Source organism: Rhipicephalus microplus, chromosome 5 (genome assembly GCF_043290135.1).
Source record: "Rhipicephalus microplus isolate Deutch F79 chromosome 5, USDA_Rmic, whole genome shotgun sequence".
Lineage (NCBI taxonomy): Eukaryota > Metazoa > Arthropoda > Arachnida > Ixodida > Ixodidae > Rhipicephalus > Rhipicephalus microplus.
In genome coordinates this window covers 8,384,504-8,400,218 of record NC_134704.1, presented here as the reverse complement: position 1 = coordinate 8,400,218, position 15,715 = coordinate 8,384,504, and the positions used below count along the sequence as shown (strand labels likewise).

The 15,715-nt window shown below is 43.3% G+C and overlaps 1 protein-coding gene across 3 annotated transcripts in view; it reads left to right on the top strand.

The window, feature by feature from the left end:
• The window catches only part of ScsbetaG (Succinyl-coenzyme A synthetase beta subunit, GDP-forming), a 36,783-nt gene that overhangs the window by 9,884 nt on the left and 11,184 nt on the right, over positions 1–15,715 (top strand). For all 3 annotated transcript variants that reach the window (XR_012895279.1, XR_005110237.2, XM_037426228.2), the window contains exons 6-10: positions 205–294; positions 4,450–4,546; positions 6,148–6,309; positions 12,518–12,660; positions 12,935–13,055. Coding sequence is in view for 1 of the 3 variants with exons in the window: in XM_037426228.2 (XP_037282125.1) it covers positions 205–294; positions 4,450–4,546; positions 6,148–6,309; positions 12,518–12,660; positions 12,935–13,055 (613 nt within the window). In the remaining 2 variants the exon portion in view is untranslated. The remainder of the gene's footprint in view (positions 1–204; positions 295–4,449; positions 4,547–6,147; positions 6,310–12,517; positions 12,661–12,934; positions 13,056–15,715) is intronic.

Below are 15,715 nucleotides of genomic sequence, written 5' to 3'. Positions count from 1 at the left end.
GACTGTGTTATGATCTTTATATTGAGGGGAATGTTATCAAATGATTAACTGATGGAACAGAGTTTTATAAACATGTCTTGAAATACAAATTGCATCATTGCTTCTTTCTGGCATGTGCAAGTTACGAAAGTAATGACAGAGTTTAGGGGACGTGCTGATTGTTCAAGAGATGCCTTGACAAATGGTGTTGTTCGTATGTAACAGGAGCCAGTCAGCATCTTGGAGGGCATCACTAGCACACAAGCACAGAACATTGCCAAAAACCTCAACTTCAAGGGGCCACTATTAGATAAGGTGAGATGTGGTTGTGATATCTTATATGTGTGTTTGTTTTACACCACACATCACATATATTAGTGGCTTACGGCGTCGCCTTACGTGCGCCACCGTAAGCCACTAATATATGTGATGATGCCATTGTAATGTTACTGAAAGTACATGGCCTTTCCTTTGCTTGACATTCTTTGGAAAAACACTTCATTTCATTCACATAATCGCACACTACCATCAAATCATTTCCGAACTGTGACGAGAAGTACATGCTGACAGAGCGGCTCAGCTGACGGGTGACTTGTCAGGCTTTCATCGGTGCGGGTGCCTAAGTTTTTGTGGCGATCTATTAGCGGAAGCCAATGCAGCTATATGTGCTATGCGTTGCCTGCTGCATTTTTTGTCTAAGCATTTCTATCTAGTTGCATGCAGTGCGTCACCTACTAAGCTCATTTCATCAGCGTCGATCACTGTAATGTACGCGTGCGTTTGCCCTTGCACAGTGACGTTTCTTCTTTGTGTTGGATCAGCTCCGGACCAAGCAAAGCTGCAATGAGTATTTTGTCGGGCCAATGCAACGGCGGCGAGTTGCCTTGATTTACACGAGTGATGCACACTTCATTGAAGCAGCTTCGCGCACAAAGGTGCGGCAGCGAACAGCGCGCAATCGGTACGCTTACAGTACGCATGTGTGAGCGGTAACAGCTCTAAACTGCTGAGCCACACATACGGCTGAGGAGGCACTTTATGATCTGGATTCTTTGAGATGTCCATTCTTGGTAGATTCATCGCAATGATGCGCCAGGGCATTCATCGATACCAGTCACCACGCTCTTATGCATTTTACAGTGAAAGCTGTTATGAAATCACAACTCGAGTCACGCGCAGTTGTCTGCCGCCGCCGCTGGTGTTCGTAACCACATTGAGCGAAATTATTAAAAAAAATCCTAGCACCAAAGACACAGTGGGGCTTGAAACCCAGGTCTGCTGGGTGCCAGCCCAGTATTCTACCACTGATCTACGCCGGTGCTTGTGGCTTGTTGGTGAACTTGCCTTAGGCAGGCTTTATGTTGGGAAAGCAATCGCGTTAATACGACTTATAAAGACTTATAAAGCGTTTTAAAACAGCAAAAGAACAATCATTCATCGCACAATTCGAATAGCATAACGAGTGGGCCGTACAATGCTCCAACCCATTACAAAAGCTTGTTCTTGTTCCCCTATTAACTGTGGCACATACTTACTTCAGCCATTATTCCTCATCGTGTCAGCCACTGCTTGAACAATTGGCACGAAATTCTTTGCAAGTGTTAAGTAAATACCACGCTTCTCAGAATAAAGACAAAAAATAGCATAGCAAATGCTGGCCTACGACCCAAAAGTTTATTATTAATGCCCTAGCGGGTATCAAGCAAGTGTGCTTACAGTAGTTAAGCAATGAGGGCTTTGAAAAGGCTCTGAAAGGCCACTCTTCTAGCTTTCGCTGTGACTGTGCTGCCCCTTCTATGCATGCCTGGCGTTTTTTGTGCAGCCATGACAGCGCTTGCGCCGAAGTCGCAGTAATGACTGCATGGGTTACTGTCGATGCACTTGTCGTAAAGGTGCAAAATTGAAAGTTTTTTACAGTAACTAGTGCGGTCGAATATTCCAAAACATCGAATATTCGAGTGACTTCAAATATGTGGTTTTCGAACCGAACATGAATATTAAGATTGCAATATTCGTGCACCCCTACCGTATAAACCGGAATATAGGTCGAGATTTTTTCAATAAAATAATAAGCTAAGGTCGCCCCTCGTTTTATATAGCGATGTCTAGCCAAAAGTGCGATGCTGTCTGGCAACATATGGCTTGCATGTGCTTGTGAAGCCAGACGCGGCCATATCCACATCCAAATCCAATCGCAGTCTGTTTTCTTTGTGTTGGTGATTTGCTTCCGATCTGTTCCGAGCTTTCGCTCCGCTTGACATTGCGCTGCATTTTTAGTAGCCTTTTTTTTTTTTTTTTTTTTCGTTCACTGAATATGTCTAGCGGTGCGAGGAGGCAGTACTCAGCTGCGTTTAAACTATATGTTGTTGAGTTCGCAGAAGTGAACGGGAATATGGCTGCTCAGCGCCGCTTTGGTGTATCAGAAAAAAGCGTGCGCTATTGGAGGGCGCAGAAAGGGAAGCTGCAGATGTGCAATCCTCGAAAAATGTCGTTTCGTGGACGAAGTGCCGTTCATCCACAGCTGGAGGATAAGCTAGCAAACTTTGTGCGGGAAGTTCTTGCGCGCTCGCTGCCAGTGACCGTAGATACCATTCGCAAGAAAACCGTGGAACTCGCTCGAGAAGCTGGGCTCACGAGAGAAGAGTTTCGTGCACCGAACTTTTGGGTGCGTCGATTCATGAGACGCAAAGGATTTTCTCTCCAGCGGGGCACATCCATCTGTCAAAAGTTGCCGGAGGAGTTCGAGGACAAGCTCATAAACTTTCAGCGCTTCGTAAACCGGCTTCGGGAGCAGAACGACTACATGATGGGGCAGATTGGCAACGCCGATGAGACCCCCGTGTGGTTTGACATGCCTTCGTCGATCACGATCATGCAGCACGGCGCCAAGGATGTGAAGCTGCTGTCCACTGGCAACGAGCACTTGCGCTTCACCGTCATGCTGGCATGCACGGCAGATGATAGAAAGCTTCCGTCCTTCGTCATTTTCAAACGCAAGACAATGCGATGGTGCGACAGTTGGTGCGACAGTTGGTGCGACAATGCGACAGTTGCAATGGTGGTAGAGGGGTGCTCCGACGATCGGGATGGGGTGCGCCCAATTCGCAAATAAATGTGGTTCGGCAGTTTTGGGTTGTTTTTCTTTTTTTTTCTTTTTCGGTAACCTGAACTTGAGGGGGTCGACCTATATTTCCACTCGACCCATAGTCCGGTTTATACGGTACTTATGTTATTGAGCAACAAAACTGTGGCAAGCGGCGGATAGCGAGACAGCACGCTAAAAACCAGCACAGGGCTGTTGTCGTATGTGTAGTTCGTCCGTTTCAAGTAACAAAACTACTCTATTAAAAAATCCACAACACTCGCATATACTGCTTTTGTAACATACTGGTTAGATTCCTTTTTCTAAGCATATGTATAAGCACACTGTGAACGGGAGGACATGTTTGCGTCATTTGGCTTCTGTTGCTGATTGGACATTGATATTTTAATGCAGTTGTAAGGTGCTCTGTTGACTCGATAGACTATTGACTCAACGGCCGTCAAAACTGCCCATGTGGTAGCTTGTGCTTGACAGTTGAGTCAATAGACCATCGTTTCAATTGGCTTCCAAAGGCCTGTGTGACACGGCCGTTACTCGTGAATATTTCGGAGCTTCATATTTTTAATGTTCTGTGAAATTTGCAGGTTAGCAGTAAGCAGCTGTTGCTCACTATCATTGAACTCTGTGCGATTATTTCTGTGCTTGTGATTTTGCAGATATTTCTTGAGTCTAAGTCATCTTGCATCTTTTTGTGCAGGATATTTCTTCTTTTATTTTTGCACAGGCTTACTCAGTCTGCTGCTACTAGTAAAGTTAGCAAGAAAGTCGCTGGCTTTTTTTTTTTTTCATGAAAGGTATCACAAACGTGATAATTCAAGCTGTGTGAGATTTTCTCTTTTTTCTTCTTCTTAATATTATTATTCGAGACATGGTTCTGCAATCATGTATGTCAATTATCCCTGATACAGTATACTGGGGCTTATTTGGAGTAAACTATTTCTCATAAAACATCTTTCAAATAAAAGCTGTTGAGGTCACAATTACTAGATTCTTGTGAGTGCCTGTTTACAAAGAAGTGCAGCAGTTGCAGTGTTGTTGCAGTAGTGCAGTTGCAGTGTTCTGTGGCCACTATAAAATTTTAGGACTCACTGGTGTGGCCCATGGTCCCCAGTGCTGTGGGTCACGTTAGCCTCAAATGTAATCTTTTTTTTTATTACAAGTGACCATAGACTAGAAGAAGTACTTGCTATTAGTTATCAGTAAACATGACATGAAAATCATTAGTGAAAAATGTTCACATAAACTTGTTTGATGATTATATCATTCTTACAGCATAAAATTTTCCTGACTTTCTGTAGTGGCCATGAATGAAAATTGCATGACTGTTATTGCACTGCTTATTCTCTTTATGTTCTGTTTGCTGGCAGGCAGCCGAACAGATAGAGAGGTTGTACAACTTATTTCTCAAAGTTGATGCCACTCAGGTTGAAGTGAACCCATTTGGAGAAACACCAGACGGAAGAGGTCAGTGCCTTTTAAACATTTTGTAGGCAGTAGTGTTATTGCAGCTGCAGGGCAAGCACTTGTTCTGCTTGTATAGTTTTTATATACCAATTGTAGCAGCTCAGAGCATTTTACACTCCACAAAAGCTTGCACCTCTGGAGACATATCTTGTCTCCAATCAGTAGTTATCATCCATCTTGCTTGTTAATATAGTGATTGTGTCCCTTTCATTACCTGAAAGCACCAGGTGCTTAAAAGAAAGGAAATAGAGTGCAGTGTATATGATTATCAAGCTGGGACACGGGTCTTAGAAGGCCGAAAGTTGCAAAAAAATCGACTTTCTGAAGCTGGCATTTTGAAATCTGCAACTATTTTTTAACTCATCTGAGAAGTGTCTAGCTTTTTGTGTGATTCTGGCGCAAAATTAATTTATAACAACCCCTGTGAGATGAATGTGAGCGCAAATAGACGCTAAAATCTCGCTTTTTCCGCACCATATCATTGCCGTTACGCACGAGCTATCGTGGTCATGTCGGTCTCGTTTGGAAGGGTCGTTCTTCATCATAAATTTCCCGCCACTGCTGGCTTGCCTTTTTCATTGGTATTTCAGCAAAAACGCGTTGTCGAGAAGCATCAGCGCACGATTCTGTTGACTGCTTGGGGCACGTGACAAAACCTAGGCATCCGATTGGCCAAGTGGCGTATTCGGCATCTGCTTCACCGTTGAGACGTGCATGGACATGCACCATTTTGTCGTGGTACTGTTGACTGTCTGCGACACGGTGCTTGACGTGCCTTTGAAGTTGATGTGTACAGTCCACCTTTTGCATGCCTATACAGCTCCTGTGCAGCCCCCTGGCGGCGGCTCTGGGAAATGATCTGCGGGGCGCCGTTCTGTATTTTCACTGTGGCATCGGTGGTGAGAGCGGTGCGAGTGGTGCGGGCGGCGCAACCAATGAATTTATCTAACAATCTGGTTCTGGTAGTGGAAGTTATTATGACCAGTTTATTAACTAAAAAATGCAGTAGAGCTAATAAGCAAGCAATTACACCGAGAACTCGAGGAAGCGTGAATTTGTTGCTTTGCTGAAGCTCGGTAGAATCTCATGCGAGCGGATAACTACACTTTGTGGCTGTTTCTCTCAGACGCTGTTCGTGGATGTCGTATGTCTGTTTCTCCATCAACGCGTTTCTTTGCGTCTCTCGCTGCATTGCTCCTTTTCTCTTTTTTTTTATAACCATTGAAGGAGGATCCAATGCACACAGAAGGCTGTGCGAGGTTGCACTTCTGATATTTGGATATGTAAGAGCAAGTCCGGATCAAAGTGAGCGGTGACAGTGGCAGAAGCTCGCTCGCCACGATGCCCCGCGATTTGTTTCTGGAAGTGTCTGCGAGAGGGGGCCACTCAGACATGCAAAAGGTCAATTGTACACATCGTCGCTGAAGGTGGTGTGTACAAGGTGATGTTCATGGGAATTGATCCTGCGTGCTATCGCAGCCACGAAATTTTGTGTTGGTACCCCTTTGAAAAAAATGCTTTGCAAGAGCCTGAGCTTCAACATGTGTATAAATTTCATCTAGCTGGTTTCATGTGTACTTTTTTCTTTGCATGGGTACCAGTTGTGTGCTTTGATGCGAAGATAAACTTCGATGACAATGCGGCCTTCAGACAGCAAGCTATTTTTGCTCAGGAAGACACATCTGAGAGTGATCCTCGAGAGGTGCTCGCAACCAAGCACCACCTCAACTACATTGGCATGGATGGAAATATTGCCTGCTTAGGTAGGTATGTGATGGCTTTGTCCATGCACGTTGTTTTTCAGTGCACTGTGAAAGCTTTTTATGGCAATAGGCATTAAAAAACATACAAAAGGTCTTTTCAAAAAATGTTTGGTGCCACCATTTCTTCATTGAAGCACTGATCATTTTGTCTTTACAAGGGCTTTTCGGGTACAGTGGGAAGGCCATAACATCTCTAAACACTTGTGAAAAATCTGATTTGGTATCTACAGTTTGGTGATTGCTGAACAGCTGCATGTTTCAATTGCTAGTAAAAATATTTGAAACATCAAAGTTTTATTCACAAGCAACTGATCATCACAGCCGGCATGTGTGTCTATGATTTCTTTATATATTGTTGTCAGTAATGGCAGTTTAATTATTTCTAGAGCTTTCCCAATAACAAAATTTTGGATGCAAATCGAATTGAATATTTTTCATATACAGTAATACCTCGTTAACTCGATGTCTTAAAAACCAGAGAAAATTTCAATATAAACTGATTTTTGAGATAAGCAAAGTTGTGCTAATTGCCGGGAAAAGTGTGCGCTGTTCAGAAAGATTACTCCTACTTACCGGCTCTTCAGCGAAAGCTTCTAACCTTTCTTCTTGTGCATGTTTAAAAGAGAAAAAAATAACATACAAGAGGCTTTGACCAGCTAGGTTTTGCCGTGCTGCTATTTTATTTAGCAGAGAAAAATTGCCTAATGCTCATCTGCTTTGCTGTCGTACTCGAGCCTAGGAAGGCGTCCTCCAGCTGCTTTGCGCATCGCATTAGTCCATCTTCCCCGCCCCTGCAGCCGACCCTACTTCGAAGCATGCGAAGCAAATTTTTAGTCTAGGAAGGTGTCGGCACCTCTCGAGGTGGTTCATCATCGCCGTTGTCTCCGCCGTCCCTTACGTTAGGGACCATTTGAAGCATTTTAGCATCCGTCATTTACCTGGTCACTGCCACATCCTGCTCACACAGCGCATACTCCAGAAAAGTCACGTCATTTTTGGTGGCACCGTTACCTGTAAGCTTGGTGACCTCTTGGCAAAGTGCCTCACAGTCTCTGCTGAAATCCATCCAGCACTTCCTGCTTGTTTTTCAGCACCGTCGAAAGCGTAGACGAGGAGATGCAGAATGCCTGCACGATGCTCAGTTTCGTTCGGTCTCCTTTCTCCACTTCCTTAATTAGGGCAACTTTTTTTTTTTCCACCATTAGCGATTTGCATTGCTTTGATGCCATGCATGCTGCACTCTCACTAAGTTGCCGCTTCTCACAGTCAGCGAGAAATCCATACCACGTGTTTTGGGCTGATAAACGGAAACCCCTTCAATGGGGTCTTTAAGGTAATAAAATGAAATGAAATGAAATCAGACCTCAGGGAAAATGATGTGCACTACGCAAAGCGAACGAGACAAACTACGCCAAGCATGGGCAGAGGACCTCGCTGCTCCGCGCATGTGTCAAATGACATGCAACAGGGTTGTTTAAAAAAGTTGATATGTCGCTGGGCTGAGACTTCATGCACTTCGCATTTGCAGGAAGCATCGACGTAGTGGCAGGCGCGGCTAAATAAGAAAAAAAAAATCGACGGACTTCAGGTGTGGCAGCACTGCGCGAATAATGTCAAATGGTCTGGCAGCGAAATTTTTGTTCCACTCCCAGGGAATATTTTGAGTTATCTGCAATCTGACCTAAAAATACTTCGAGATAATGGTATGTATAGAAAATATCGTAGAACCTTGTTATAATGAAGTGGGATATAACAAACTAAAGCAATTGTAATTCTCCTTAAAATTCCCATAGATGCACATTTATCTAAAACTTCGTTTTAATGAAGCATAAATTTCCTCAGAATGGATATAACGAAGCATCTTTTGTCCACAACTAGCATTTACTGATCATTTTGGTATATGTCAATTCAATATTTTATAGCGCACGACGGTTTACGTCTCATCACGGCTGCGGTTATTCAAAAATCATGCCTTGCGCTCGCTGGGAGCTGCCTGCCAACACGCGCGTTGGTTTGAGTATTCCTGCCTCCCCTTTCCTCAGGAACTAATGGACTTGCCTGCGCAGCAACTTGAGTGAGCGTGCGGGTCAGCCGGCCTTCCCTCTCCTGTAGAACTCATTAACTCACCCGTGAACCTGACCTCCTTCTCTTCAGCTCCGCGCTGGGACGGCGCAAATTGTGGCTTTGTTCTTTGTTATTCGCTGTGGAAAAGCAACACCGCCTCTATTAGTTTCTGCCGCCAGACACGAGATGGACAACAGCAGCGACAAACGTAAGAGCAAAAATATAACAATTGAGCAGAAGTCGCATCAATGATGAAAGCTGTTGAGTCCGGCGTCAAGGAAAAAAAAAGTTGTCGAAGATTTTGTCAATGACGCCAGTGATTGAGGATGCCGCGGGCGGCGAGGCCCTGATGTTGTGGGATGCTCTCCTTGACGCCGGCGTTGCGCCTAACTGCGACACTTTCTGCACGTACGTCGGTGCTGATGCTGACACAATGACAACGAAAAAGTTGTCAGATGCGGAAATAGTGCGCGCGGTGACGGGGGTGCATGACGACTGTGACAAATGTGTCGACACCATGGAGCCTAATATTGGCGAACCCAACAAAGCTAAATGTGATAGACCTGCTGCGCCGCTTCTTTGGTGCTTACAATGATGACGAGGACGGACTCGAAATAACTGCTAAAGCTGAAATATTGTAGTCATCCGTGTGAAGAAAAGTCTGTAAAAGTCTATTAAGGACTGTTTCTCTTCGAAGTGATCTGCTAGCTGGTGTGCTGAATTTGGTGGAAATAAAAGTGCACCATTCTTTATCATTTTGCTAGTTTTTTTCTTTCCGACCGCCGTTTTTCTCTGCATGGTGGGCTGCTGTGATTCGGTAGTGAGTACATTCTCTCTTGCTGGCTAATTGTCATTAGAAATGGATATTGGCTATAATAATCTAATGGTTATAACGAAGTAATTCATTTTTCTCTTTAGCTTCCTTATAACAATGTTTGACTGTAGATATACATGGGACGTATGGGAAAATGTTCGGTGCCACGAAAAATTTTAACTCTGCTGATTTTTCGGTATATGCGAGTTCGAGTTAATGAGGTATTGCTGGTTAAATATTTTTTTCAATACACTCTAACCTCATTATAATGAAACCGGGTGTAGCGAAGTATTGGTTATAACAAAATAAATGAAAAATAGTGTTGCAATAGGTATAGCATTAAAAATAAGCAAATAAACCTGTATAATGAATTTTCAGATAAAACGAACTTATTTTCATGTAAGATGCAAGATTGTTATAATGAGGTTTGAGTGTACTTTGAAGAAAAGTTGAAGAAAAATAGATTCAGGAGGATTTCAAGGCATATTCTAATGAGATAGCAATATAAAGTGTTTATTTTGCCTAGGTTGATGAAGTGCTGGCGGGGTGGTGTTTCATAGTCGTCTTATCAAGAGTGAGGCAATACAGAGGCCAAACTGTATTTATGTGGATGATGTTGTGCAACCAGAGTGTTGCCAACAACATTTTACACGTGAAAGGCAAAGATGCTATTTCTCTGCCACTCCTCTTCTTCCAACTTTTGTGGAAGCCCAACGAGTGTGGTGGACTAGAGTGTGCTCTCTACGAGTCCGGAGTTCCAAATATTTCTTCTGGATGCTATAATTCTGGATGCTGGAATTTTGGATGCTATAAAACCTTTGGTATTTGATTTTTCTAACTTCCTGCCCAAATTTCAGGTCCGAGACAGTATTGATTGAGCCCCCACCTCTGCAAAATCTATCATCTCCTTTTGTGATCATAGCCGAGCCTGAAAGACAGCATTGCCGCAATACAAGTGTGTTGGAGTGAGGCATGTTAAAAGTCTGAAGGGGCCACTGTCATTGGACGTCGATAGTATGTGTTTTTAGGCAGTTTGAATAGTTTCGAATAGCAAAATTCTTTTGTGTTTTATCAATTTGTGCACTACCCAACAATGAGTAAATTTCTAGTGCAAATCAATTCGGATAGCAAACACTATTTGAATTTTCGAATATTCGTGCACCCTTAATTATTTCTCATCAAAGGAATATTGAACAAAAATCATAAAAATTACAAAAACATTGAAATTTTGCTGGAAAGACACGACTGTTCCGATGAAAAGAGAGCTCAATTCTCATATTTTTGAAGAGTTGACAATGTTATTGGACTTCTCTTGTCACCGCGGCAGATAAAGTGTCCATGTGTTTCCCCTTTCTCCACCTCTCCTTTGTATCCCACTCCTTCACTAAGACGCTGCCTCCTGTTTTGGGGCTTTATCCCACCCAGAAGCATTGTTGTTTGTAGTGGTTCTAGGAACTGTAGTGGGGCTAAGTGGGTTGACAGATGTGAACAATGGCTGGCATAGCTGGCATGCCCATTTCCAGTGGTGTCACCTGCTCTAGTTCGCAAAACGTGGCAATTTGTGGAAAACGCACTAAATGCATTATTTTATAATAGTCTCTCTCTGAAATGAAGGTTGTGTCTACAGATTTCAGCAGCCACTCTTTTAGTTTAGCTCAGAATTTTGGTGGCAAATATTTTGTACAGTATCCCTTTAAGCTATTAAAGGTTAGATTATTTTCCTTTGTTAATGTACAGGCTGTTCCACACTTTAGGGAAAACTTGCATTGCAATGTGCCCGGCATTTTCCCCTCAGTTTTAAACGGCTACATCTGTGTAGAGCACGCAAGTTGTCGTTTTTAGCTTTGTGAGGCGGGGTAGTTTCGGGCTGTAATTTCACGAGCCTAGTAGTCAGGCTCACCATGTGATGCCTCGACGTGTCACCCCGCAGAGCAAAACCAGCTGCTCTTCACAGACGTGGCCACCGCTGTACGTGTCCATGTAAGGCTGAGACAGCTAAATACAGTCAACTGACGTTTTTTCGGACCCTCTAGGGAGCGAAAAACCGTCCGAAAATTCGGGCAGTCCAAAAAAATGAATGCAAGCAAAGAAAAAAACGCATTATTTTACTGACAATTTTCAATGCAAGCAAAAAAAAGTGCACCATTTTGCTAATATCTTTCAATGCAAGCAAAAAACGCACCATTTTATTGATATTTCTCGAATCAACAGGATGAAAGTCGAAGTACCACGCTTCCAGAACTCTGCCAAAGCATCAGTGGGGTGGCTCTGAAAAGAGCTGTTGAAAAAAAATGCATGCAGCCGAAAGCAGGTACCCTTAGGGCAGTCGGTGTTAGAGCTGCAGTGGCTTGAAAAACTTGTTGATCCTTGTTTGAACGGCGTGCCCCTTGCATGTGATCACATTCGCCTCGATCTGAGCAAGGGTCATGTCATCACTGTACACTGATGACAGCGTCATCAGTGCTGAACTCTTTGCTCACGTCAGCCAGCGATCGGCCACTCTTCACTAACTTAATAAGGGCGGCTTTCTTCTCCATCATTATCCGACGGTACTGTTTTCTGCGATTCGATGCCATCGGCGAGGACGACGAAGGCGGAGTGGGGGCCATCGCAGGCAAGCGAAATGTGAACAAAGGAGTTTGCTGACGAGCGTCGAAGCACCTAGGCTTAGCGTTGCAGAGCGCACTTCATACGATCTCACAACCACGCACTAGGCTAGCCAAACACCATGTGGGCTGCGTAAACAAAACGGCGCGACGGTACTTTGGAGGTGGCGCTGGTAAACATTCAAGATAGCCAGCGTGGCCAGACCAAATCGGTGTGTGACTGTTAGTTTTAGTTCGAAGTAATGAAACGCTTCGCGAAAGCGCTGCGCGGAAAGCCAGAGTGGCACGCACAAGCGCTAAAGCGAAAGAACTTCATTGGCGCCGAAAATTTCCGGGTGGATAGTGTCGATTGTCAGCGAAGCACCCTTGCACGACAAACACGGCCAGTGTTAGGAATCTCGGAGGCCGTGTGTGTTTCTCCGCTAACGATCGAGTCCAAGCAACAGATGCCGCCACAGTATACCGGCGCGCTCATTCATGCGATCGTAATCATGTGTGACGCAGTTGTGGTGGTTTCCTGGTTTCCGACCTTCCGTCGCGCCAAAAAGTCCGAAAAATTGGACTCCGGGGGGTTCGAGCGTCCGAAATTTCAGACTTCCTTATACATTGATTCTATGGGGCTCGTGGCGGTGCCGCGAAGATGTCCAAATTATCGGGCATGTCTGAAAAATCGGGATTTGACTGTAGATTACTGAGATGACTATGTTTTTCTCCCCTGTGGCAGTCAATGGTGCAGGCCTGGCCATGGCCACCATGGACATTATCCAGCTTTATGGCGGTACACCAGCCAACTTCTTGGATGTTGGTGGCTCAGTCAAAGAAGACCAAGTCACAGAAGCCTTCAAGATAATTACCGATGATCCAAAGGTAGGCCACCCGCTCATGACTGTATCAAAGATAGCGTCAGCACATGCATCATAAAAAAACAATTCTACAGCTAGTCCCTGGCTGTAGAGCTCACACTCAATGGCTGATTGACGAAAATTTTCACGCTGCCAATGTGATCAGTTGGGGTGAAGAACAATGTTAATGCCGGTTGTATTCTGTGAAGTACTTCACTCTTTCATATGTGTGTCAGTGTTGTTGTTATGAACTGTACTTATGATTAAGAATAGTGCAGTACATGCATGCATCATTGCAGGTCAAAGCTGTCCTTGTGAACATCTTTGGAGGCATTGTCAACTGTGCTACCATTGCAAACGGAATCACAAGTGCATGCCGCTCAATAAACCTCACTGTTCCTCTTGTGGTGAGGCTGGAAGGTGAGGCTACACTTCTTGCTTTTGACGAGCTCTCTGTATGTCACTAAGCATTTGAGGCTTGTGCGAATATTCGAGTGCTCCGAATATTCAAACGAATATTACAGTGTTTTCATATTCAATTCAATTTTAGATTATTGGAAACTTTGAAGTATTCGAAATGAATGAATTGATGTATAGTGAAACTTTTAATATGTCCCCTGGTTTTGCGACAATCTGCTTTTTATGACGGATCAGAAGTAATGTATTAAAAACTTTCGTTATACGACACGGTTTTGCACCAATCCTGTATCTTTACAATGACTTCCCGATTCTGTCCAACCTTTAAAAAAAAAACACCTTTACTCGCATCGAATGTAGACAAAATATTCACTAGTGCAAAATATGAACTTGCATTCTCCTTGGTTGATTAGATATTGAGAGATTGGGACAGGATATGCATATGCCTTGATCGCGTGTGTACATAGAATCATTTACCTACAGAAGCTCTATTCACACAGAGCAGCTCCTTTTGGCTGAAAAGTTCGCATTCAATATCTTGATATTTTCACGTCCTCGGTTAGTGAAAGCTTTTCCTCATTGACATTAAGCTGATCACCTGCCTTTGTTTGTGGCACTCATAGTCACAAGCTTGAGCACACAAAATGGCGTGATGCAGCTATTTTCATCGTGCAAAATAACTTTCACATGATGTCAACCTTCATTATAACAACTGGACATCACTAGTTGCGCTTCATAAGGCAACAAATCAACTACAACGCGCACAGCTCAGTCGAACATGAAGGCATTCTTGATGAAACTTTTTGTAACTCTCCTGATGGGAGCCTGTTAGAACATGGTTTTGGGTTCGTGCGCAGGCAATTTTTGAACTCTATTTATTGGGGAAAGATGCATGTTTGGTTCAATTTTTAAAATTCAGAATAAAGACTCGCCCGCACCTCCTTCAACTAAGTAATGCTGCCGCTGGCAGTAATGTTTTAGTCAACCTTTTTTTGGGGGGGAAGCACAAAGTCGTGCCATGGGCTTATTCAGGCAGTCTGTACCCTCTTTTTGGGCAAGGCTGACTGTCGCTGCATATATTGTTGTTGTTGTTTTTTTTTTTTTTGTACAATGCCAGTATTATTCGACAGTTTTGCATGGTCCCCTAAAGGTCGTGTAATTGGCTTTTCCATAATATATTACTGTAGACTCTCGATAATACCAACTCTGATAATTTAAACTATCGGTTAATTCAAATGAAATTACATTTTTTGGTTGGCCCTCTATTTTTTCAATGTATTTAAAAGCCGCTTATCAAACTTCATCATTCGGTTAATTCATACTTTTTGCAGTTTCATATAGAAAAATATCTGCTGCTTTCCCACCACTATTTGAAAATTTGCGTGCTTATATAATTCTAACAGTCTAAAAGTGAAAGATAGGCACCTGAGTAACTAAAGGAAAAAGGCTTTTCTAGTAAACAAATGCTTGAAACAAAGCACACGCATGGTAAACCACGACACTTCTCAAGTGGTATAGAGAGCTTTGTGCTGAAGTCACATACTTATAGCAATTAAGCAGTTGGCAATTCACAATTTCTTTAAAAGGTCTGTTCAGCAGTAAATGGCCAATAAACTTGTGGACCTTATTTCTCTGCTTTTTGTTCATTGCATGCATTTCGAGCTTAAAGACACTTAAAATATTTTTAAATGGGATAAAATCAATGCCTAATAATAATGTGTGGTGTTATCTCACCCAGAGTCATCTACCTGGGAACTTCTGATAATTCAAATTTCTTGATAATTCAAAGAAAATTCAGAGGTCCCTTTGAGTTTGAATTAACAAAAGTCGACTGTAGTTCGAGTGTGACCCTTGTAAAGCTGGTTTCACTGCAGTGTAGTGGTGAAATACCGTGAAAACATTTAGGGGAAATTGCACTGCTGTGAAAGCCCCTTTCAAGGTAAATGAACATATTGCCCTCTCATCGATTAATCATTTTTGAAATTTAAAAGCTTGTTATACCAGCCTACATTCTGAAAGTATAGTCAGTTTTAAAACATAGCATATGTGACTGGCATTCTACCAAAATTTTGCTACTAGTATTCGAGGTTGTTTTTACTTCCTTTGAACTAAGCAGGCAGGTGAGGGGGCTTCGGAGAATATTAGTACCCATGCACAACACTCATCGTAGCAACTTGTCACATGCTGCTGTGCCTACGAAGTGACGAAAACGAAGTGAACGTAGTCTCGAGGACACGAGCGCACGGGTTATTGAAAACGGACACCTTGGTTGGCGGCACGCCATCTAGTGAGCATTGTTAGAATCATTGAGAAGTTTACACTGGCAACACAGGTGTACATGCAGGCATTGCCGGACAGAGTGCAAGCATAAGAAGCTTGCTGAGCAAAGCTCCTAAAACTTACTAATCACGCAAGCCTACTAGAAATGTAACATTATGAAATAGATCTGTTTGACTAGAAGGTCTGTCCGATCCTAGAAGAGGAAATGTCTCCAGCCACAGTTTTGTAAATGAACCCAACGTTTTGGGACCCATTCAGTCCTTTCCTCTGGTGTGACTGCATTGGTTGTGATAGTGGCGTCACTTCTTATCCTCCCACCTCGGCTTCCCTTTTTTTATGGCGTCTCGAAGTATGCACTTAAACCGAGGGCTTTGTTCCCAGCT